The sequence below is a fragment of the Cylas formicarius genome, unplaced genomic scaffold (assembly GCF_029955315.1).
Source record: "Cylas formicarius isolate icCylForm1 unplaced genomic scaffold, icCylForm1.1 PGA_scaffold_10__41_contigs__length_53128322, whole genome shotgun sequence".
NCBI lineage: Eukaryota > Metazoa > Arthropoda > Insecta > Coleoptera > Brentidae > Cylas > Cylas formicarius.
In genome coordinates, this window is record NW_026844214.1 from 49746489 (window position 1) to 49771750 (window position 25262).

The 25262-nt window shown below is 32.6% G+C and overlaps 1 protein-coding gene across 7 annotated transcripts in view; it reads right to left on the reverse strand.

Annotated features, from left to right (window-relative positions):
* Positions 1–11319: 11319 nt before the first annotated feature.
* The window catches only part of LOC132704690 (probable beta-hexosaminidase fdl), a 183915-nt gene continuing 169972 nt past the window's right edge, over positions 11320–25262 (reverse strand). For 6 of the 7 annotated variants that reach the window (XM_060674900.1, XM_060674874.1, XM_060674884.1 and 3 more), the window contains exons 7-8: positions 18549–18780; positions 11320–16765 (exon numbers count right to left, since the gene is read on the reverse strand). In XM_060674900.1, coding sequence (XP_060530883.1) covers positions 16518–16765; positions 18549–18780 — 480 coding nt within the window. In that variant the 3' untranslated portion in view covers positions 11320–16517. The remainder of the gene's footprint in view (positions 16766–18548; positions 18781–25262) is intronic. The other variant, XR_009619306.1, reaches the window with a different exon arrangement.

A 25262-nucleotide genomic window follows, 5' to 3' on the forward strand; every position in this document is an offset into this window, starting at 1 on the left:
TCAGATTTTCACGAAATTATATATATTGTCAAAACAATGGTTTCGAAAACGCCGCGTCCTTATCAAATGACATTTGATAAAGACACGTACAGACTATAAATTCAGTGACGTTCGCACAACCTCCTTTGGGAATATTAACTTTATATGTTAACTAATTAATATTTAACTCAACTTGCATTCTCTTATAGGTTGGTAACCTCATATATTAAAAATTTACCGCTAGTTTAGCTAATTGTTACTATTATTATTATTCGTACATTACTTATTCAGTATAACAGTTCCAAAAGTAAATTGCAAAAAAAGTAATAAACTATGCTGAGTTTAGTTTATTATTTAAATTATTTTTTTGCCTTTTCAAAAGAACCGTAACAACTCCTTTTTTCCTCGCAGCCCTCTTAACATCGTTAGCTACGTTCAAGTCTTTTCGCACTCTTGCATTATGTGGGTTTAATAACACACACTGAAGCGTTTTATTTTAAAAAGGATGTATTAAATATTGGAATTTATAAGAAAACTAACAAAATTCATTCTACACCTGGTCCGCCATTCCACCGCGTGCTTGTTCTCTAGTCACGTAGGTCAAAAAGAAGGAAGTTATTTCAAAAACAATACATGTAATGCCATCTATGTGACAATAACTGCATTCTGCACTAATACATTCAACACACCCCCTCAAGTTAAATGCATCAACCAACTGCAATTAAATATCACTTAAATTGTCCAATAACATACAATTTCCTTAAGTGTTTTTGGTCTCGCCAGCCTTCTTCCATATCTTGTTATTGTCATATTGTTGGTAAACATTCATCATGTTCATCACTACTTGAGCTATCAACTCTTTCTTGTAACTCACCATCCCTTTGAAATTGTTCTTCATCCTGGGTGTCATCTATTTTATTTAGTTCCCTGTTTTCTTTCTTTTCTATATTCTCTTCTTGATCAGGTAAGTATACTGTATTTTTTCTTACTTCTGTTGACTTTTCTGTATCTTTCTTCTCATGGCTAATTTTATACTCCATTATGCTTTCAACAAATCTTACATCTCTGGATTTTATTGTTTTCTGCTCCTGTGGTAACCAAAATCTGTAACCGCCACCACAATATCCAGCCATGACCGCCTTCCTTGCCTTGGCGTCTAACTTATTACTCTTTGGTAATATGGTATACCAGGCTCGACAACCAAAAATCCCGAGCTTGCTTAGGTCATTGCGCCCATGCCAAATTGTAGAGGGTGTTACTCCCCTAGGTAGAGCTCTAGTTGGAATTCGATTTAATTCATAGACCGAACATTTTGAAGCCTCATCACATAGTAATTTTGGGATACCCGAATCAATTATCTTGGTTCTGACTTTCTCCAGTAAAGTTCTATTCATGCGTTCTGCTTTCCCATTCTCTTGTGGTGTATATGCCATGGTATACTCCAGTGCGATACCCTTTTGTTTACAAAAATTTCTAAAACTACCTGGTTAGATTTTGATAAACCCAACTGCACAAGTGAGTCACCACCTGCATGTCCTAACCTTGTATGCCATAGGTCCTCCACTGAAATGTGACTCTGGTGAGGCAAGGGTTCTATTATCTTGTTCATTGGTAACATATATAGTCCATTTTTGTCTTCACACTTCAACACAAAATTTCTACCATTTATGGTTGTGCCTTCTCTTTGGACTACAATCTTGTGCCCCCTTGTAGTTAGCTTTGAGGCTGATAACAAATTGTGCTTCATACCTGGAACAATGAGTGCTTCAACTGACAATTTGACCCCTTTGACCCCTGCTTTTAACACTCCCGTCTTGTTGGACCTTAAAATTTGTCCATTGGTTATATGTATTGACACATAATTTGGTAGCTCCTGCACACTATGCATTTTTCTTTCCAATTCATTTTCTACAAAATGATTGCTTGCTCCTGAGTCCAATACGAAATTCATACCTTCGATCTGATTTCCGTGGTTTGCTGCATACAGAATTACGTCTTCTTCGGCTGTGTTGGCTTTTTGATTTCTATCTCCCGACGTTTATACACTTCCTATTGCTCTATCAACACGTGGGTTACCTCTGAATCCTCTTTGTTGCCTGCCTCTATAGTTCCCTTTTTTCCGTGGACACTGCGCTTGAACATGTTGGGGACTACCGCACGCAAAACATTACTTGCCACTTACATTCAAGCCTATTTCGCTGTCTTCATTGCTACAATTAGCTTTTGATTTCCTCGTCCAATAACCTCGCTTTAACAACATCAAATTTTACATCTGAAATTGTCTCCAAAGCTTTTACAACTGTAGCATATTGTACTGGCAGTGACAATAGTAAATGGCAAACTTTATCACTCTCACTTAGGTCTGATCCATGCTCTTTAAGCTCCCTGATAATTGTATCAAATTTTAGGAAATGGTCTTCAAGCATTTCATTCGCGGTGGTTTTTTGATTTAACAGTTTTCTCCAACAGGATAACCTTACAAACACATTTTTCAATGCTTTTGCACTTTTGCAATCTTTAATAATATCCAAATGTTTGTTCGACACACCTTGACTGTGCTTTATAATCCTTTTTCTCCCATTCCTCCTTTTCATTCGAAGTAGCACTTTCTCCTGGTTTATTACCTTGGATGGCCTCCAGGCAGTTTTCCCTTCGAAGCAAAGTTACCATTCTGAATTGCCAATTATTAAAATTGTTTGCTTCTAAAATTGGCACTGTATTGCTGTGTATTCCATTCATAGCTAAAAGTACGAAATTCCAAACTGTTCACAGCTCTTATTTTACAATCCTTCGCTTCTGGAATCTGGGCCCATAACCTCTTGAATTATGTGGGTTTAATAACACACACTGAAGCGTTTTATTTATTTATAAGAAAACTAACAACATTCATTCTACACTTGGTCCACCGCGTGCTTGTTCTCTAGTCATGTAGGCCAAAAAGAAGGAACTGCGTTTTGCACTAATACATTCAACACGCACTCATCGGTTCACTATTTTCACCCACTATAACGAACAGGAAAAAAAAAACATAAAGATAATTTTCTGTACTCGATGGCAACACTCGTCGTCTGTTTGATCCTCTCGCGATTAAAGCCGCTGCAAAAAAAGTCGTTTCTGTAATTTCACTGATAATTACCTAGTCCTACCAATTACAAGTTTTTAAAGTTTCGAGTCCTATCTTAACTCCCAGTTCGCTAATGACTCTAATTAGGGGATAATCTTTGTTTGGACCGTAGGAAAATGTTTTAATACCCGATAAAAACCCAGCGGCAGCTTTTTTTTATTTTAAAACTAAACCGCGCGTATAACATCATCGTCGCTTATTAGTTAGTTAGCGAGGTGGTTGGTTGAACCGCCTCCAACACATTGGTTAAACTCTGGACAACAACTATAACGTTGTTACAAAAATTTATATATAAATAATATTTAAATGTTTGTTAACTACTTGTTTGTTACAATAATGAGTAAATAATGAATGAAACAATGAAGCTATTTTAAATGGCTATAATTCAGCATCCCAGTTGCCTGTATTAGGCGCTGTTGAAGTTAGCAAAGTATTTAATGAAATTAATTATTTAAGTAATTACAAATATTATTACTGTTTGTACACCGTGTGCCAAATAAAACGATCTACTATACAATGTGGAAACAGAGACATCAACTTTGTTATTTTAAATGAAATTTCTATTCGAATATTCTCAGAGTTTAGGTAGAAATTGAGGTTATGTGTTTTTTGTTTCATATTTTGCCCCATGTAAAATTGTGTTGTAACGCTACTGATCCAGGTATTGCAACGAAAATGTAACCACATTCGAGGTTTAAGGTAACAACCGTATAAATTCTTCTTGATTTTAGGACATTACGTCACTTGTTCGCAATATTAGGTATTTTTTAAATAGCAAAGACATGATACTACTTCTTTTAAAGATGTATTACTCCATATGTATGAATAAAACTTATTGCTAACAATACAGGATGTCCATTAATACGATTTTGAGAACAATAATAAAACTTCAAAATTCATATTTAAAGACACATTTATTAAGTTATTATCTAGCTTGTTTGAAAATACCTAACAACAAAAATAAATAATTAAAGTTTATAGGTTAACTTTAAACCTCGAATATATCAAATAGTAAGTAAAATTTAAATATTAGATAAATTACAAACTTACCTCATTTTTTGTCTTGGAATTGATATCTGAATAAAAATATAGGGTGTTCCATTTTAAAATCTTGGAATTTTGTTAATTGAATTCGCCAAAACGGCACCACCTATTTGAGACAGTCTGTATAAGCCGAGACGCATCTATAAAACTCATTGAATAGTGCATCATCTCCTTAGTCTGTGGTTAAATTTTCGTTGCAATGCTTGGATTAGTAGCGTCACAATACAGTTTTATATGGGGCAATCAAAATATGAAAAAAAAAAAAAACAATTAACCTCAATTTCTGCCTGAAGTATGCAAAGTAGGGATTCCAAAAATGTCGAAATATATGGTGGGCTGTTTATTTGGCATACGGGGTACATAATTTAAATAGATGGAATATGGAAGGTCGTAAAAAATTAATCTATATATATTTCTTATAAGTACTTATAATGGAAAATTGATCCCTCAAACGATTTTTGAAAGTTTTGATTTTAACAAAAAAAAATTGTATAATGAAAATTTTAAGCACTTTTAATTAAAAAATGAGATAAATATGAAATTTTCAGTATCTATGGTCAAATGTCTATACTTTTAACCTTTAAGTTAACAAATGAAAATTTAACTGATTTCTTGGTAAAAAAAATCATGCTTTTTTTATCATGCTTTACACATTTAAGTTTAAGATTTCGAAAGAAAAGTTCACTGCTCGTCATTAGTATGTTAGAAAGAATACTATCAATTTTTTAAATTATTTTTACCATCCATAAGTTCTCTTAGACATGCAAATTTAATTAGATTCTTTGTTGAAAAATATCAATCTGCCTTAATACAATTTTTTTATGAAAAAAATATAGTTAATATGCTGATTAATTTTTATACTAGTTTTCCTGTTTACAGCAATTTTTATGATTTCAAAAGAGAAAAAGGTAAATACAAAAATTGTGAAGATTATATATAATATATATACAATTTTTAATGGAACTTTTATACCTGAATATAATAGTTTATCCAATATTTTAATTTAAAAAAAAATACTTTTCACACTTTGAGAAAAATTACGATAGCGTAATTATTTTTAAAGGAAAATCACTCGTATTTTATATTAGCATCATTGGAAGATGACGTAACAAATAAATGCAACGAAATTTGAATTAGATACTACAGATTGTTTACAATAAACGAATATATTTTTACATTTTAAATTGAAATATCTCGATATTATTACATGGGACATCATATTTATTTTTGTTTTTTTCTCCTTTTCTTTTACAAAAACCTAGAACTTTTATTAAGTATATACCAAATTTTACTAATTTAAGATTTATTTTAACTTTATTTGCCCTTCCTTCCGTCTAAGACTATTGCCATAATATTATTTGGCCATGACAAAATGACATTGTCAAAATAGATAACTTAGTAAATAAATTCATAATATTTATTGAGATCTTAGGAAATTTAAAAAAATCTAAGTATGGATTTTCCTAAAGCTGAATTAATTCATATCTACATACTGAGTGGGACGGAAAAAAATTCCAACAAATTTTTAAATATTCATTAACCACAGAAATAGATCGGTAGAGGTGGAGCTGTTAAACTATATCAACGATGGTCGTGACATACTCAAAATGTCATAACTGGTGACGAATCATGGTATATGGTTATGACGTCTAAACCAAGAGCCCCAGTCGTCCCAATGGCAGAACTCAGAATCGCCAAGTCCCAAAAAAAAAACACAAGTTCGATAAAAGGTTTTGCTGCCTGTTTTCTTCCATTATCAGAAGATCTTACCCCAAGGTCCTAGGATCAATAAAAAATATTACCTTGAAGTTATGCGCCGTTTGCGAGAAGCAATACGAAGAAGACGTGCGGAATTATAGGAAAACAATTAATAGATTTTGAATCACGATAATGTAACTACTCAGTCATCGTTGCTTGTGTCAAACATTTTGACCAAAAACAATACCACAATTATTTCTCAGCCACCATATTAACCGAATATGGCCCCCTGCGCCATTTTCCTATTCCCAAAACTCAAGAAACCCATGAAAGGAAGGAGGTTTTGAAATAAAATAAATAAAAATAAATAAATACTTTTTGATGAAACTTAAGTCACCTTACTTTTTGAATACACCTCGTATATGGTGTGCCGTTTAAGAAAATCGAGATTTTTCAATTTAAAATGATCCAAATATATTCTTCTAATTTGAACACCATGTAGCATATAATTCAAATTCCGTTGTATACATATTTTACATCATCTTCGAATAATGCCAATATCACATATCCCTTCAAAAATTATAGCGCTATCGTAATTTTTTTGCATTATGTGAAAATATTAGTATTAAGTTAGGTATATATCAATTACAAATTTGAAGAATTTTCAAAGGAATTCAAAACAAAATTTAAAAATAGGGTGTTAAATTTTAAAAAAATCCATGCCTTTTTGTCAGGCTTTTCTGAGCCGCCACGTATTCTTTAAAATAATTTTAAATTGTGCATCCTAAAGAGCTTTACAACTTTGAGACAATGAACTTCACTTTCTTGTTTACTCACCTTCCAATAATGATCCCGAATGTTTCTCAAATTTTCTTCAACCAGTCCCCTATCATTTCTTTTATAATTTTTCTCCAAGAAATATAATGATTTGGACAAACGAGGACACACGGATTAAAAAAATGTGCAATAAAACAAACTTTGATATGTACATTTTTATTAAATCGTGATTCTTCGCATTCGCATATGTTACAAAACATTGTACTAACATTATTGGTCGCAGGTATTTCAACTTCTCGTTTAAACAATGTTACGTTTATATCTAAAAAACTTTTTTAAGTTCGCAAAAATTCCAGCTAAGCTTATCGAAAACGTAAAACGTAAATATAAACAATCCTTAAGATAACTTGCCTAAATCCATTGCTCGTATACGTGTGCCGCATCAGCAACAATTTGTTTGATTACAAGTAATCAATTCCGTTAAGGTTAACAAGGTACAGGGTGTCCCAAATTAATGCCTTATTTCAAACCGTCTCAAAATGGAGAAAATGACAATTTTTTCCGGAGATATCCGGAAAAACTGCAATTTCATTTGATTTATTTCCTGGCCTTGAAACAAAAACATTTATGTCATACAGTCTTTACATACTTTACTGATTTATTTACTTGCTCTTTGGGACACAAACAGGTTAAACCCACAATAGCGCCCTCTTAGGAATCCAAATATAACTACTTATTATCATGCGAAGCTTAGTTAATAACAATAACAATACATAAATGCGATGAATTGAATGAAGAAAAGTAACTATATAATTGATATTTCAGATTGAAAAGCGCATCAAATCCGCGAATCTTATAGAGAAGGCGAAAAAAAAGAAAAGAAAAGTTGAACTGGGGTGGCTTTTACTTCATGAAAATCCATTTAACAAAATAAATAAGAACTAAAAGTTTATAATTTTCATGTAATTATATATTGTCACATGACAATTGTTTCGACAACACAGTGTCTTTATCAAATGTTTGATTGACATTTGATAAAGACACGGTGTTGTAGAAACAATTGTCATGTGAAAATATATAATTTCGTGAAAATCTGAACTTTTAGTTCTTATTTATTTTGAAAAACGAAGAGTATTACTTATTTAAAGTGCCAGTTACTTTTTACTGTTGTAACGCAATTATAGACTTTGTAGTAAAAAAGATGTTTTCAAATGTTACAGATACTTTTCAATTTGAACATCTTATTTTTTTTTTAATATATTTTTTATATTTATTCTCAGGTTCTCAGTTGTTTAGCCTATGTAATAACTAGTTATCAAAGTAAAAAAAACGGATTGACATAACAATGATTTTGTTTCATAGCCACCTTATCTTTTGTGTAAATTTAAGTGTATTTTTCCAGACCGACAAGCTCATTCAAAATATTAAATAAAAAATTCGGAGAAAACATTGCAATGAGAAAGTGTCGTGTCTGTTTTCGTTCTTTTCTTTAAACTAATCAGAATTTTCTCGATTTTGAAAATACGCAACTTTAACCGACTTCGGATCTATTATGTCTTCCCAGTAGTCCACCTCGAATTTGGGGCAACCTGTACAGGGTGTTTCAGTGGGAAAACCGTATTTCTGAACTAGAGAGGGCAAAATCGACTTACAACTCAAGGGCTCGATTTTTGAGAAACATTTAATGGTTAAACCCGCATGGCAATATCTTCACTATCAACCGAGATATAGGGCGTTTTTCAATTTTAGGCCCTTTTGAAAATTTCCCTAAACTTTTTTATTTACAAAATATTTGCATTCTACAGTTCTCCATTTTCTCATAAATGAATAAAACTTTATTAGAGATTTGTTGGTATCTGTGATGAAAAAAGGCGGAAATATACGGTATTTTTTGTTTATGTATTAGTTTATGTATTTGTGTTCTGTGACACATAATCTTAGTGGCCAAACTTAAGTTTTTAGTAAATTTAGCAATTTAAAATGTACCAAAATTGCGAAAATTATGATATCGTAAAGGGTTACATTAAATACAGAACGGCACCAAGCAGACAAGCGAATATTACGGAAGTTCCAGAAAGCCAAGGCGAAATCAAAACCACTTAAATGAAAAACAGCCAATCCGGGAATTGTATATAGTTGGAGAAGTATTTTGACTACCTTAAATCTGAATTCAAGCCATATCGTATCAGAAAAGTCCAAATGAAGGGGATACCGGTAGAAGAATACAATTTTGCAACTGGGTTATCGGAAAATGCAATGAGGACATTAATTTTCCATTTTCTATTGTTTCGAGTGCTAAAGCGAGAATTGACTGTTCCGGAATATTTAACAGACACAACACTTATCGCTGGAGCACAGAAAACCCACATGCTGTAGTGTACCAACATAGGCAAGGTCGTTTTGGATTCAACGGATGGTTATATAAATATTTTGCGAACATGTGTTGTTCCATTTTTGGAAGAATTGGCATTAATGGTATTTATTATCAGCAAGATGATTGCGCTGCTCACAACGTACGGATTATAAGTGAACTTTTAAATGAAGAGTCGGACAATGTTGGATTGAAATTAGACACGCAGTTTGTGACCTGGGAGATTGTCTGATTTAACTCCTCTAGATATTTTTTATGGGCAGGATTAAAAGATCTTATTTTTTTAAAGATAGGATTTACCAAACCAAAACAGAGTTAGAAGAAGCCACCCGAGAAGCGTTTGTTTCCATTAATCCTCTAGAATTAGTGAACAGTTGCCATTCAATGCGAAAAAGGTGCGTTTTTTAAAATAATTAACATAAAGACCATAGCCAACTATGATTGCCACATAAAATAAGAAAGGTGTATTTATTTATAAGAAAACGGAGAACTGGAGAAAAAATCTGAGCATGCCACTGCATTTTCCTTTAAAAATTTTCATAAATAAAAAAGTCGGTAGTGAAGATATCGTCATGCGATTTTAACTGTTAAATATTTCTGAAAAGTCGAGCCCTTGACATGTAAGTCGATGTTTTGCTGTTACTCCAATTACGATCACCCTGTACATGATACTGGTCGGCCGATATTTATCCTGGGCTTCTGCAAATGTAGATATCCGTAGTAGATATTTTGGGCTATAACATTTTAAAGTTCTCAGGGCAAACTTCGACTGAAACCGCCAACCACCGCCAACTTGACGCATAAACAACTTCAACGAACCTACATTAAACCTAATATCGCAACCGTCAAGTAAACCTAACCTAACAAATAATTTTACCCTGTACAAATCATACATGACCCGCGAGGGCTGCGTCTAACATATAAACATCACAATGTTAAGGCATAAAACCTAAACCTATAAATTCGCGTTACCTACAAAGATTTTAGTTTTTGTTTCGTCCGATGCGGTTTGAAAACGCCAATGTTTGGTCGGCTGCTTTTAAAATTCAATGCCGTTTACATTCGTCATAGTTAATCAGGAAGTCGTTAAATATTCGGTGCCGTTGAATTATTTAAATTTTCGGCCGCAGTCAAAACATACATATATGACCAAAATTGTCGTTTGAAGCTTTATTTGCATTTTTTCGACGATTTTGGTCATTCGGTTTATCACTCGCGGAATCACTAATAAAGGACAGTGTAATTTTTTTATTGCCAAACTTCAGATCCATTACTGCAAATCACGAATGAAAAAAAAAAAAGCGGTAAAAGTATTCAGTTTTCCTTTACGAATTAGAATCAGATGAAATCTCAAAACTAGCAAAAATGCGGTTATTCAAAAAAAAAACAACCTTTTATTATTCACCCTCCAGTAACTCCGAAACTATTCAACATATCCGAATGATTTTTTGTTGCACATGACCTAAAATATGAAAATTGGATTTTTTTTATTGAAATTTTCAATAACCGAGAAACTTTTTTATTTGGAAAATTTTCGTAATATAGGAAGCGAAATAAGTATGGCAAAATACATGAGGAAATTTTCGAAAAAAACCGCAGCACCTTATCTATAATAGTTTTTGAAATATGATTTTTTGACGATAATGTTTCTTCCAAAATCCAGGAATTACTTCGTTACACTTTAGGTGAATACTCAAAGTATTTTCTAGCTGAGAAAATTTATGATATAATTCCGAAATAACTTTGCCGAAGACAAGTCTCAAGGAATAAAGTGAGCTGGTAGACATGAAGATGACGCAATCCATTCGATTTGGGTGATGTTCCCAACCAACTAATAAATATATGCATGGGAAAAGTAGCCATAAGAAAATTGAAAAAAGTCTATCTAATTATTTAGGAAGGACTGCAGAAAAAACAGTTTGTAATTTATCTTATATTTAAATTTTACTGATGTTACTTCTTTTAAAGACCATATACCATATACCATATACTTTTTTCAGTTATTTTTTGTCTTATAGAATTATTTATTGAAATTTGTTACCTTGTTTAGTTTGCCTATAAACTGCAATTATTCATTTTTCTTATTAAGTATTTTCAATCAAGCTAGATAATTAACTATTGAATGTCTCTTTAAATATGAATTCAGAAGTTTAATTAAATCTGTTAAATGTGTAGTATAGAGTCGATTTTTTTCAAAATTTCTACGTATTAATGGACACCCTGTGTTGTTACCAACAGGTTTTGTACAAAAATGGCATTTTTTAAATATTGTTTATTTTTTTTTTAATACATATATATATATATATATATATATATATATATATATATATATATATATATATATATATATATATATATATATATATATATATATATATATATATAATATAATAATTTTTTATTTTTCGAGTACACAGTAGAAATGTTTTGTGGTATAATACGGAATTGTCACTTTTACAAATTACGTATTTAAGCACATCATTTTCAGTTAATGCCAGCAATTTTAAAGTATTTATAATATTTATCTACTCAATTATTTTATAGTAAAAAAATGAAAAATATATTGTTTTTTGGTACAAGGAGAACGCTGATTTTATAAATGCAAATTCAAGGCAATCGCGAGTAACCATTTTAATTTATTTACAAAAGTATTTTACTCAAATATTTTATTTGACAGAAGTAGGGAAGATTGTTTTTTAACGAACGTAAATTAATTATTGCGTTTTTGGATTCTACAGATTTATGCGAATAACTTTATAGTGGATCAGTATGTCAAATTAGAAAAAAAACCATAATTCAAATGGCGAGAATTACAACACAGCAAGCAATACAATAGTAGACCAGTTTAACGACATAACGACGTTGGAGTCACTTATGAAACTCTGCAACCCAAATTTAAAATCATTTAATTAATCACGAAAAATTAATATTTCTAAAAGCATCTTGACGCGTTCAATTTTGTAAGGAAAGTTTTCTGGATATTCAACTTTTGATTAGTTAAAAAAGTTATCCAACATCTAAACGATTCATCTTCTATTGCTGCAATAGATGCAAAAAGTCTTTTTTGCAACACCAAAAGTGAAAGAAAATTTAATATTTTTAAAAACAAATGATTCTTTTGTACTTATAGCACTCACCAATTGAATGTCACCTCTGTTTCTTTGACAAATTCTGTCACATAAATGATTTAATTAGGGGTAGATTGCAAAAAAGTTTCAGGATATAAAAAAAAAATATGTCCCTAATTGTAACACTGCGGTCATAGTAAAATTGTATTTAATTACCTTTTACTGGGAAAATTGCATACCGCGATTATCACGAATCATGAAAGGTTAATAAAAACGTGTGCCCAATTGTTCTCACAGCTAAAATTATTAATGATTTTTAAATTTATTCTATAAGCAATATGATTTATCTTTATGAAATATTTCAGCTGCGACTATTTTGAGGATATGGTTGTCAATTAAAACACCTTGGATTATGAAAAAAAATAACCATCTACCAGGCACACCCAAGAATCAAAAAGTAAAAGTTACCTAAGTAGTTATCAGGATAACTGCCACGCACCTCTTGGTCTAAATCGCATATAAGATCAACGCGAAATATTGGTCAGAAAAGGAAAAAAAAAAGAAAAAAAAAAGGTAAATAAATGAATAGATAAAAAAAAAGATTGAATTTCTTGCAAAACCGGGTCGCTGGGTGCTTGCAAATTAGTTACCCGTAGTGCTCAGAGTTCTGGAAGGATGGGGGGGGGGGGGGGTCCACGAATAATAAAGAAAATATAGCACTATTTATCCTTAGCGCGCCAGGAAGTAGCAGACCTTCCAGTCTCTCAGATGGTGTGAGGAACCCGATGTTTTACAAAAAAAAGAGTACATTAACGATGAAACCTACCATTAAATTGAAATTGGTACAATCGATAAAAGATAGTCGTGAAGGTTAAGGGGGCAAAAAAGAGACAGATGAAAACTGGTCTACGTTATTTATTACGCGTCGATAATGAGAAACTACAAATCCGCGACATACCGACTAAAGCTCCGCAAAATTCAATTGCCGTCCCCGCAACAAGTTGACAGCACGTTTAATACGAAATTCTCAAAATAATAGAAATACACAAAGAAAAAAAATAAAAGGTCAAATTCCCTTAGGTGATCACCACAGGCTAACAGGGGCAATATAGGTAATTATTAAAAAAAAAACTCGACCACGATCATACTCAGTATTACCGGTACGTCAACTTCCCGCAAATAAATATACATAAATTTTCAAAGCATTTGTACACAAATTTTCGAGAGTAAAAACTACATGATTATTGAATTTCCGTGTCGGTATAGCAAAAAAAAAGGTATCGATTAAATTACCGAGCGTAACAAAAACGGAAAACAAAAAAAAGGGTATGCCTAACAATATCTCGCGTAGCGCTTACATCGAACTGGACGTCACCTCGTTTATTTCCCGAACAGTGCAGCCTACAGGGGGTGTCTGACCTCGCGCAGATCTATCAAGTGAGCCGGTAGTGAAGCAATGATTCAAATGTGCTCCAATATCCAGAGAACACAGGAACTTCGAAGTTTAAATCCTCCCCGAATACGTCAATCCAGAAGCCTCCGAAACGCGAGCCCTCCTAAAGGGAGTACGGGTGCTCTAAGGCGAGTACAGGGCTTCAAGGAGATGCGGGTGCTCCAACGAGAGTACGGGTGTTCCAAGGACCCTATAAAGTTTCCGAAAACCAGCCGGAAAATTTACTGACTCTTTAAAGAGTGAATAGAATGGTAAAGGTAACAAAAGCTAAATAGTTAAAGACTTTACCTCGATGGATGTTCTTGAGGGTGAAAGCTTGGTAGGCAGCCGGTAGCAGTCAAATCCTCTTACAGAGTAAGTGTGGGCAGTTCTCCGAACGAACCAAAAATATAAACAGCAACGGAATCACCAAATCGCTGACCACACATCTAAGTGAATTTAACCCTATATCCGCAAAGCGATGGCTGAAGAAAAAGCCGGTAGGTTAATCACTTTTTGGCTAGCTATCACACTGTTCTACCGAAACAGGAAAACGATATCATACCACGCATGTCGCTCGGAGAAAGGAGTGAGAAAGATAAATAGATTACTTATTACAAATTATTACTTATTACGAATTATTTATTCAAAGAGAATATATACGCATTTATTCCGCTGTCGGGTTCAATTAATTCTTCATTGATAAAAGGGTATAGTTTTAAGGAGACCATTTATTAAGAAGTGTGTATTTGAAACATTGGTATTAACAACTAAATAAAGCGAATTAAATTACGACTTTCTTAGCCTGGTAGCGCGGACGTCAGAGCAAATCAGGTGTTTGCCGGTGAGGCAGGAAAAAAAAAGGCGCTTAGAATTTAAAATGTAGGCGCGGAACTACCGGATCGTATACCAGTAAAGTAACAATTCTGAAGTGTTACATAACAAGTACGAAAAAATTGAAATTGCATTAAAATTTTAGAAAACAACCGCGTCCATTACTTAAAGATACCTATTTTGAAAGGATAAATTATAAAATAAAAATCCCTTAGGTGTCAATGAAATACCTACCTACACCTTCATTGTAGTATGTTTAATAAAAGTTGTAATTTTTTTAGCTTAAACAATAGCGTAAATTGTTGTACTTTATATCATGTCCAATAACCTCTACGTTATTTTCAAAACTGTTAATTATATTTTATTTGTAAGTGTATAGTGGAGACCACCTATATAGATAATGAACCAAAGTAAAACAATTTAACCGCATTTTATAAATTAATTTGCTATCTGAACCTCTCTCTTTATTTGGATAAATGTTTCGGCCGCTTTCGGATGTTCGTCGCCGGTGCCTCGGGTGATATGGACAAATGCACATTATAGCATTTGTGGCTTTCCCAAATTTTTAACCAGTAAATTGACCGATTTTTTTTTTAATGCGATGAAATTTATATTTACTTATTTATATTGTGCATTACGTCGGCATCGTGTCGTTCTCAAAAGTAAATGGAGTGGATATGTTTATTGGGATTTCCCAAATTGTGTTCGGTTAGCTCTTGAAGAGAATTATAGGTAAATTGGACATCACAAATGTATAATAATTTATTATAAAATACATATTATTAGTAAATAACGATAGATAACGCTCTACAATTGATATTTAAAATATTTTGATCCAATTTGACTAGGCAAATAAGAAGTGGTCGATTGAAGGTCAATTGACCCATCAATTAAAAAGTCGTCAATTGACAGGTCCATTAAGAAGTTTTCAATTCTAGGTCAATTGACCTCTTAATTAAAAAGTTGTCAATTGACAGGTCAATTAAGACAGTGTCAATTGCAGTTTAATTATCTGATCAATTAAAAAGCTGTCAATTGACAGGTCAATTAAGAAGTTGTCAATTGTAGGTCAATTGACCGATCAATTAAAAAGTTGTCAATTGAAAGGTCAATTAATAAGTTGTCAATTATAGGTCAATTGACCGATCAATTAAAAAGTTGTCAACTGAAAGGCCAATTAAGAAGTTGTCAATTATAGGTCAATTGACAGGTCCATTAAAAAGTTGTCAACTGAAAGGTCAATTAAGAAGTTGTCAATTGTAGGTCAATTGACCGATCAATTAAAAAGTTGTCAGTTGACAGGTCAATTAAGAAGTTGTCAATTGTAGGTCAATTGACCGATCAATTAAAAAGTTGTTATTTGACAGGTCAATTAAGAAGTTGTCAATTGTATGTCAATTGACCGATCAATTAAAAAGTTGTCAACTGTAACGTCAATTAAGAAGTTGTCAATTATAGGTCAATTGACCGATCAATTAAAAAGTTGTCAACTGAAAGGCCAATTAAGAAGTTGTCAATTATAGGTCAATTGACAGGTCCATTAAAAAGTTGTCAACTGAAAGGTCAATTAAGAAGTTGTCAATTGTAGGTCAATTGATCAATTAAAAAGTTGTCAGTTGACAGGTCAATTAAGAAGTTGTCAATTGTAGGTCAATTGACCGATCAATTAAAAAGTTGTCATTTGACAGGTCAATTAAGAAGTTGTCAATTGTATGTCAATTGACCGATCAATTAAAAAGTTGTCAATTGACAGGTCAATTAAGAAGTTGTCAATTGACCGGTTAATTAACAGTATTACAACAAATTAAAAAAATATACGAATTTGCTGTTGTCTCTGATAGAGTTGATAATTGATATATAAATTTTTAAATGTTGATTTAAATAGAAGCAAGAAGGAAATCTAAGTAGTTATTATAAAATGTCTGTCTTTCGGGACCCTTTTGGCCATAATGCAAATACGGCGGTGGTCAATATGCACGTAAGTTCCGGAAATATTACGTACGTTAGTAGTTACACTTTTGCCGATATTAGCAAAATTGAAAGCCGTGTATATATCCGACACCTTTGGCGGGATTCATCGGAAACACTTTGTATTCCGTTAAAAAGCAGATAACATCTGTCGAGTCCCCTTCAAACCGCAAAGGACATAAACGAATCATTCGCTAAGAAATCGCTTACCGGGGACCGCCATCAAAGGCACATCCCGGGGTTTTGGGCGCACCACTTCGGCCACAAGGACTCGGGTTTCAGACCCCTTGCCGCCAGCCTTTCCCTCTGAGTGCTCAGTCGGGTGTAAACGTCTTCTTGTATCGAATACGTTGAAAGATCTAACGGGGGGTCGGTCCACACCCTTTCGGCAAACGCTGCCGTCCGAGGCCACAGTCGCTGATCAAGCGACGTCTCGTCCAATTGTTCCGTCCACAGGCAAACCTCACCACCTGTTATCATATCATGAAATTGTAGCGCTTTGACATACGGACATAGTGAACTCGATCTCAATTTGAATGGCCACGGCGTGATGGAATAGTGGGGCGACTTTTATAATCGAAAAAGACGGCTAGTAATGGGGATCTTAGTTTTTGTTTTGCTCATTTAAGTACGAGGTTTTGTTCAAAAAGTAGGGTGATTTTCGTAATTGGGCGGGCTACGGACATTCGGTCTTCGATAATTTTTTTTATGTTGGTACACATGGTTTATTTAAAACAAAATAAATAAATAAGAACTAAAAGTTCAGATTTTCACGAAATTATATATTTTTACATGACAGTTATTTCGACGACACCGTGTCTTTATCAAATGTAATATAACCTCATTTTGTTAATCTCCATGGCTTCCAGTAAATTTAATTTTCTACTTTTTGTGAATGTATGTAAAATATCAAAATTGTCGTCAAAAATGAATTTTTCTGTGTTTAAGTGTGTAGCATAATTAGAATCTAGACTATTGTTTTTGAACGTTCTTTTATGTTCGTTAATGCGTTTCTTGAAGGATCTTCTCGTTTGTCCAATATAAATTTTAGGCCAAGATCCGCATTTCAACCTGTAGAACCTGATTTTTGAGATTTTGCACATTTCGTTTTATTATTTTTTTTTTAAATTTTGCTATTGTGTTCTAGTTCTGAAAGTTATTTTTAAACCACAGGTTGACAAATGTTTTTAAACTTTTTCACTAGGTTCTCCTATGTATGTAATTGTTTTAAATTGTTCGTGTTCTGTATTAGGTTTCGGATAATTAGAGTTTACTGTTGTCTGGATTTGTTTTTTATTTATAATTGTATCTATAATGGACGGATTGTAGCCGTTGTTCAGTGCAATTTGTTTAATGATATTAAGTTATTTGTTGTAATTTTCTGTTGAGTGGCGTATTAAGAAGTCTGTGTATAAAAGAGTGAAATGCAGCTATTTTGTGTGTATAAGTGTGATTTGAGCTGTTATGTATGACTCTGTGTGAGTGTGAAGGTTTATGATAAATGGAAAAATCTAATTTGTTTTGCGTTTTCTTAATAGTTAATTCAATCTCGATAGATTATGTAATGAGTTAATGTAATTTAAAAAAGAAATCAATTGTCTGTCCGTTCCAACAAAGCATGCAAAGACATCATCCACCATCACCACCATAGAAAACTTTTACTTAAAGGATGTTCTAGTATGATATGATATGATAAAAGAGTACATTTTCTTCATTTTTTCCTAAACCCTTCAATTTTTTCCGCTTTCAGGAGATATTTTTTCAAATGGAAATATTTTTTCTTCTATAAATCCGCAAAGGCTGATAACCAAATTAATTACAAATAGTTCAAATTTTCATTAAAAATTAGCGAAGACAGAAAAATTGATTCTTTTTTATATGGCAGACATATTAAGTTGCAACAGGCTAAAAAGTTCCTAAATGAAGTCGTGGGCGGGCACATTTGGAGGAAAAAAGGCCTATTTCAAATATGTGTCATTAAAATAAAACATAACCTATACAAAAAGAGTCATAAGAAATCATTTTCTTACTTCAGACAGAAATTTGAATATCTCTCTATAAAGGAGCAACTCTGCTTGTTTCAAAAATCTGTCTCTAAGATCAAACATAACCTATAAAAAACAGCTATGAGAAAGCTTTTTCTTACTTCAGACGGAAATTTGAATAAATCTCTATAAAGGAGCAATTCGTACAGACTACTAGGTATATTTCTCGATTATTTTTAAGCAGTTTGTGGTCCAAGTTAATAAATACCTATAATCTGCTTTTTGGCGAGGTGCATCTGTTGCCACGGCCGATGATTATAAACCGTTTGCCATGGCCTGTAAGGGTCGCAGGCCGCCTCTCCGGTTTCCCTCCACCTTCCGAAGCCGCAGTCTAAGTACCAAGCGTCCACGTGCGAAACGAGTACCCTGTAACCGTCTGCAATCAAATCCGGCGTGTCCGTCCACTGACTCGCCCCCCAACTTTGAACTATGATCGACTCCTGAAGTGAAAAACGATAACTTTGACTTACCAAAAAGAAATTGACTTCTATTTCTAAACGAATCAGTTGAGAAATATTCAATTGTGATTAAAGTAAAATTATTGTCCAAAAACATTTTACAAAAATTAACACTCCAGAGAAAATCTCTGGGGAGTATTGGGTAGATATGGGTACAATAGAAAATAGTGCAAAATTTCCCAAACCAAGACGTGCGAGATATTCAGATTATTTCCAAATTTTCTAGTACTAAGTTTATCTAAGTTATTATCAAATGTACAACGTGTGCCAAATAAAACAATGCACTATACTATCTGGTAACTCATAGGAGATACGGAAAAAAGTTTCTTCTGAAAATTTAAAATGTGATAATTTTGTGGATACAGGGTGTCCCAAAAGTGTCCGCTCCGACATCAACTTTGTCATTTTAAAGGGAACACAATGTATATTTCCTCATTACTGAACCAGGTATTTCAACGAAAATTTTACCACAGGCTAAGGAGATGATGGACTACTCAATCAGTTTAACGGATGCGCCTCAGTTTATACAGGGTGTCCCAAATAGGTGGTGCCGTGTTGGCGATTTCAATGAACAATATTTTTATCAATTCCATAATAAAAAATAAGATAACACCCGCATAAATGAATTTAAAGCACATTAGATCACTTGTTGGCAATTTTTGAAATAGCAAAGACATGATACTACTTCTTTTAAAGGTATAATACTCCATATATACGAATAAAACCTATTGCTAACAATACTTCAAAAAATATCGAAATGTACAAGGTGTTCCATTTAAAATAACAAAGTTGATATAGAGGGGGACACTTTTGGGACATCCTGTATTAACAAAATTTATAGTTTTTTAAATATTCAGGAAAGTTCAAGAAACGTTTGTACGAAACTTTTTTCGTATCTTCTATGGGCTTCCAGATCCAGGTGTATATTGGATAATGGTCGCCTATTTGGTATAAATCTATTAGGAAAGCGCTCTTGATCGTCTTTCCATAAAATGCATATCTGCCGACTCCTCATTAGTAAACTTGACCACTATTTCTTAATTAATTAGACGCGAAGAACTGATTTTAAAAACTAATGTCAAACAATTGTCAAACAACCGCCTTGACACCAGAATTAATAATTCTTACAGATACAGCCTACTACAATAATAAGAAATAATTATAAAGATTTCAAAAATACACCTCAGAGTTTACGTAATTCGTACGCTTTTTTGAGGTATTTTAATAAAACAAACGGACAATTAGTTATGTAAGAAATGCAGGGAACAGGTTTTTATCTATTTAAGCGAAAACCATATATTGAATAGAAAAAAATCACGAAATTAAATATTGTTCACTGGAGATTTTAAGAATAATTGTTATTTTAAGAGAAATCAGTGCCGTTCCATCGATGTCCGCCAAAATAGACATGCGAAATTCCGTACGCCCGCCACTGGTGTATTTATTTATTTACTTATCCACGGGCCAACCGCCCAATATAAAATAAGATTCACATAAAGAAAATAGTAAAAAAAATAAATTAAAATAAAATTAAACAAAAATTAACCAGAATGAAATAGATACATAAAGAGCTAACCCAGTATGACAAATAATGGTTTTATAAAATATTAATAATAATTAATAACAGTAGCGAGGCATCAACACGTTGTTCTACAATACTATTCAGAAGTCTGACAACTGACAGTCTTTTAGTTTTTTCTCAAATATTTTAATACTTTGGAAGCAGTCAAGTTGGTCAGAAAAGCGATTCGCCAGTGCAGCTGATCTAGTAAGAAAAGAACTCAGTTCATAGTATGATGGAACTCTATCTGGAAGGAGTGATTTATTCTGGTCTGTCGGGGCGGGGGGGGGGCGCGAAGCCCAACCTTACATAACAGCTCGGGTCCACCAGTAGATTATAAAAAATGGAGAGAGTTGTAAGTTGGAGACAGATTTATAATTCCGAGTAATCGACGTCCTCAAGTCCTGGGTGCTCCTTAAATGCTATATACCGCAGGAACCCATGTTGCACTCTATGGCCTGTATGTGGACGTTATACGAAGATGACCACACACGTGATCAATAATACAACGCTTAATAAAGCCCAAAATCTGAACTTATTTAGACACAATAGATGAAACATGGTGTGTGTAAGTCAATTTAATATCCAGTAATACTGAAAGATCCTTATTACGGAGGCCTTCAATAACGGTGACCTTTTTATGTATGTATATGTATAATGTATGAGGTTTCTGCTTCGGTTCCATTAAACTCGCACTATAGCGATAGGTGACTCTCATATGGAATTTTAGGTCGTCAGCAAATAATAGGAAAAATGTATGATGAGGACATGAGGCAATATCATTCACATAGACATTGAAGAGTAGGGGTCCCAGGTGTGATCATTGAGGAACACCAGAAGGCACTTTAATTTCGGTCGACTGGAAGTTATGGACGCGCACAATCTGCACTCTTTCAGTAAGGTACGATGTTAACCATTCCAAAAATTTTAACTGGATTCCAATGTTTCGCAATTTTTTTATATAAAAAAAAGTGGTACACTAAACAATGCCTCTGGATACATAGTGCATGTGTGCAAAATTCATTAAAATATCCAAAGTGCTATGAAAAAAAAAAAAATTTTTAGAAAAATTTATCACCCTGTTGAAAAGTTTAGGACATATGTTCATATGAAGTTTTCTTTAATTTTTTCAATTTCTTTCTTTAATTAGAAAACGCCCAGTATAAATTCTTGTTGCAAACGCTTCATTTCACAAAATACATGTTTATAGCAAAACTTTAACATTTTTTGAATATATCTTTTTAAAATGTTCTTTATTATTGAACAAAAATAAAAAAAACTTGGCAGCCCGCCATTTAATGTACCTTTCCTCGGCTGGTCTACCTGTACTTCCTTTAGCTTAGGCTAATCTGATAGAGTTCTCCAAACCATATAGCGTTTTTACGACACAATCCGGTATTTAATTTTTGTAATTCTTTATGAAGGTCTAACACCAGGCTTGTAACCTTCAATAAATAGATTCGTAATTCCACAATGACGTTCCAGATCCGTACTGCAGTACTTCATCCATACAAAAACATCCATTAAAAATCAATTATCTACATAAGATTTTGTATTGCTTTCCTAGGAAAATATTTTAGATTCATCATGGTAAATTGGAAATCATTTAAACTTTCTGTTTTCAATATACAAAATCGAGGTACCTCAAGTAGGGACTATTTTAGGAAGATTTATAAAAGGCATACTAATATCATCAAAGAAAATTTATCTACTCTTAAAAATCAATAGTCCCCAGGGCACAGTTTTCATCGGCTAACATCTTAAATACGACCCTGGCTCGTAGTACACGTGTTGAAAAGAATGATCCCTTCCGCTTTAAAACAGGCAGGTCTTAAACTCAGTCCGAAGTCAAAACCACAAAAGGTTGTAAAAACGGTATATCTTTTGGTGAACTTTACCTAGCATTAAGAACAGGGAAGTATTTTGTTCGTTTCCAATCCGAACGAAAACCAAAAATTTCGTTTTCATTCAAATGAAATAACGGTTAAAACCGTTTTTTGCTATTTTTCTAATAAAAGCATGCCAACATGACTTTTTATTTTTTTTAGATATTTGGCAAATAAGTTACTTGTCATAATTTTAATCATAGCTGGCAAAAATTACTAACATAAAATTTATGCTTTTAAAAACTTAAACGTTAAAAATTTCAATCAACTGCGTTTTAAGTGGCGAGGGCATTTTTGCTTTTTATTAATATTAAAAATAAAATTTAGAATGAATTGCTCGGGACCGTTTCTGTATTGGAGAGGCATGAATCTGTTTTAGTTTCTTTCATTTATTCCCATTAAATTTTGTTACTTGAAAACCACGCACAAACTGCTATGCAGTTTAGTGGTATGCCAGTGACAGAGTTTTTTTTGTTTTTTTTTTTCGCTTCATATTTTAAATATTCATATTTGTTTCTTTTCTCTCTGATCTTGCTTTATTTTAAATAACTTTTACTTACTTAAAAATTTTGTGTCATAGTTTTTTGTAAATAAAGTTATTATTATCATTAAAAATAAGATAAAAAAATTGTTAATACATTTATTTTATAGTAAAAATATATATATAAATAATTCAGTATTCCAAAATAAATAAAAATTTTGGTTAATTAGACTAAAGATATTTTCTGGACTAAATCACAGGGTTATTATTAATTTTAGTATATATGAACATATTTATATAAAAATTAATTGAAACTACTTAATTTAAGAAGCAAGACACCTTCCAATAAATTTTCTTTTAAATTCGACCTTTGACAATTAAAATATATTTCAGTGCTGAAAATGCTCGTTCAATACAAACTCGTGTCATCGGTAAACCAATACTTTCTTTTACAACGTTATACAATTCATTTGATGACGTTTCTTTTCCTGCCAAATATTTTAGGACACAAATATATTTCAGTGCTGAAAATGCTCGTTCAATACAAACTCGTGTCATCGGTAAACGAATACTTTCTTTTACAACGTTATACAATTCATTTGATGACGTTTCTTTTCCTGCCAAATATTTTAGGACACACGTATCTTTCTTTTAAATTCGACCTTTGACAATTTCAAATATATTTCAGTGCTGAAAATGCTCGTTCAATACAAACTCGTGTCATCGGTAAACCAATACTTTCTTTTACAACGTTATACAATTCATTTGATGACGTTTCTTTTCCTGCCAAATATTTTAGGACACAAATATATTTCAGTGCTGAAAATGCTCGTTCAATACAAACTCGTGTCATCGGTAAACGAATACTTTCTTTTACAACGTTATACAATTCATTTGATGACGTTTCTTTTCCTGCCAAATATTTTAGGACACACTTATCTTTCTTTTAAATTCGACCTTTGACAATTTCAAATATATTTCAGTGCTGAAAATGCTCGTCCAATACAAACTCGTGTCATCGGTAAACCAATACTTTCTTTTACAACGTTATACAATTCATTTGATGACGTTTCTTTTCCTGCCAAATATTTTAGGACACACGTATCTCGCTTTTCGAGTGGTTCTTCATAATGACGATCTAACAACCATCGAATATCTGCTGTATTATGAGATTTTGTCATCATCTTTTCATCATTTCATCTTCTTCTGTTGAAGTTGAGATTAAAGACGACTCTTCAACGAAATTGTTACCTTCATTTATATTTTTTAGAGCGTTCCATACACGTAGTTTTTAGCTATGTCAATTTGTGAAGTAGATAAAACTACTTAGAATCTTAGATCAAGAAATATTGCCGACATAGTCACATCTTGATTAAATAGTGCTTTTCCATTTTACACTTCAGCCTGGCAGAATAAAAATCTCCAGCCAACAAATGCGTTGTTTAGAATAATTTTGCTGTTTTTTTTTTTGCAGGATTTAAAACATTACAGATGTCTTGTATATCTGACCAATCATTTGCGCTTAAATATTGCTTTTCAATGCTTCCGGTCATGTTTTTACAAAAGTCTTTCAATAATAAGAGTCTTTCCTTCCTTCCTTCTTGTTTTCATGCATGAATTCATCTTATTTTATGCTCTAAACACGGAATCTGATATAAAAATAAATACCACGCGTAGGTTTTTAATTTAATATTTATTTCACCAAAAAACAATATTATTAAAGTATAAATTTTTATAAGGAAATAAAAAAATGTGGCGGCTTGAGTTTTACAGTAAAAAATATAGCTTATAAGTTATTTTAACCAGATCGGTCATGACATGTCGCTGTGTTTTTAGTATGTATTCCCCACAAATGTAGCAAAAACATTCTGAGGAATTTTTACAAGTCCGTGGCATTTTGTAACCTAAAATCACATAAAATTAATTTTAAAACAACTTTCAAACTTCTATTTTATATTTATTGGCTCTACTTATACTCAATCTACACATCAAATACTTAAATCCAATGTAGAGAACATGAACTTTATGCAAAACTTACCAAAATATTTGATATAAAAGGTAAACAATTAAATGACAAGTTTTCACTGCTGTGTCACAGTGAATACTGCGCATGAGCTTATTTACTACCATAAAATCACCTTCGGCACTTCACTCCTTTCTCTTACAACTCTCTGAAACTCATTTTGTATGTATATTTACTTTTTGTAACGTTAAAGGAGGATTTCATTGCCAACCAATGTAATATCGCGTTGCTGGTCCTCTAGCAAACTCACCGATTTGAGCATTGTCTGTTGTTATATTGATATTCTTTTAATAATAATTATTATTTTTGAAATGTATGAGGAACCATGTCTTTCCTTCAATTCCCGCATCGCCAATGCCCTTAAAACTAGACAATTATTGCCAATAAATTGAACGTTGATTCCTGATATACTTCTATCAAGTCTACTTGCTCCATCAACTTTGAATTCTGTCGTTATTTTTCCTTTTAAACCCGCATTTTTTATATTTTCCAGGTTAATTGCAATTTTATTTT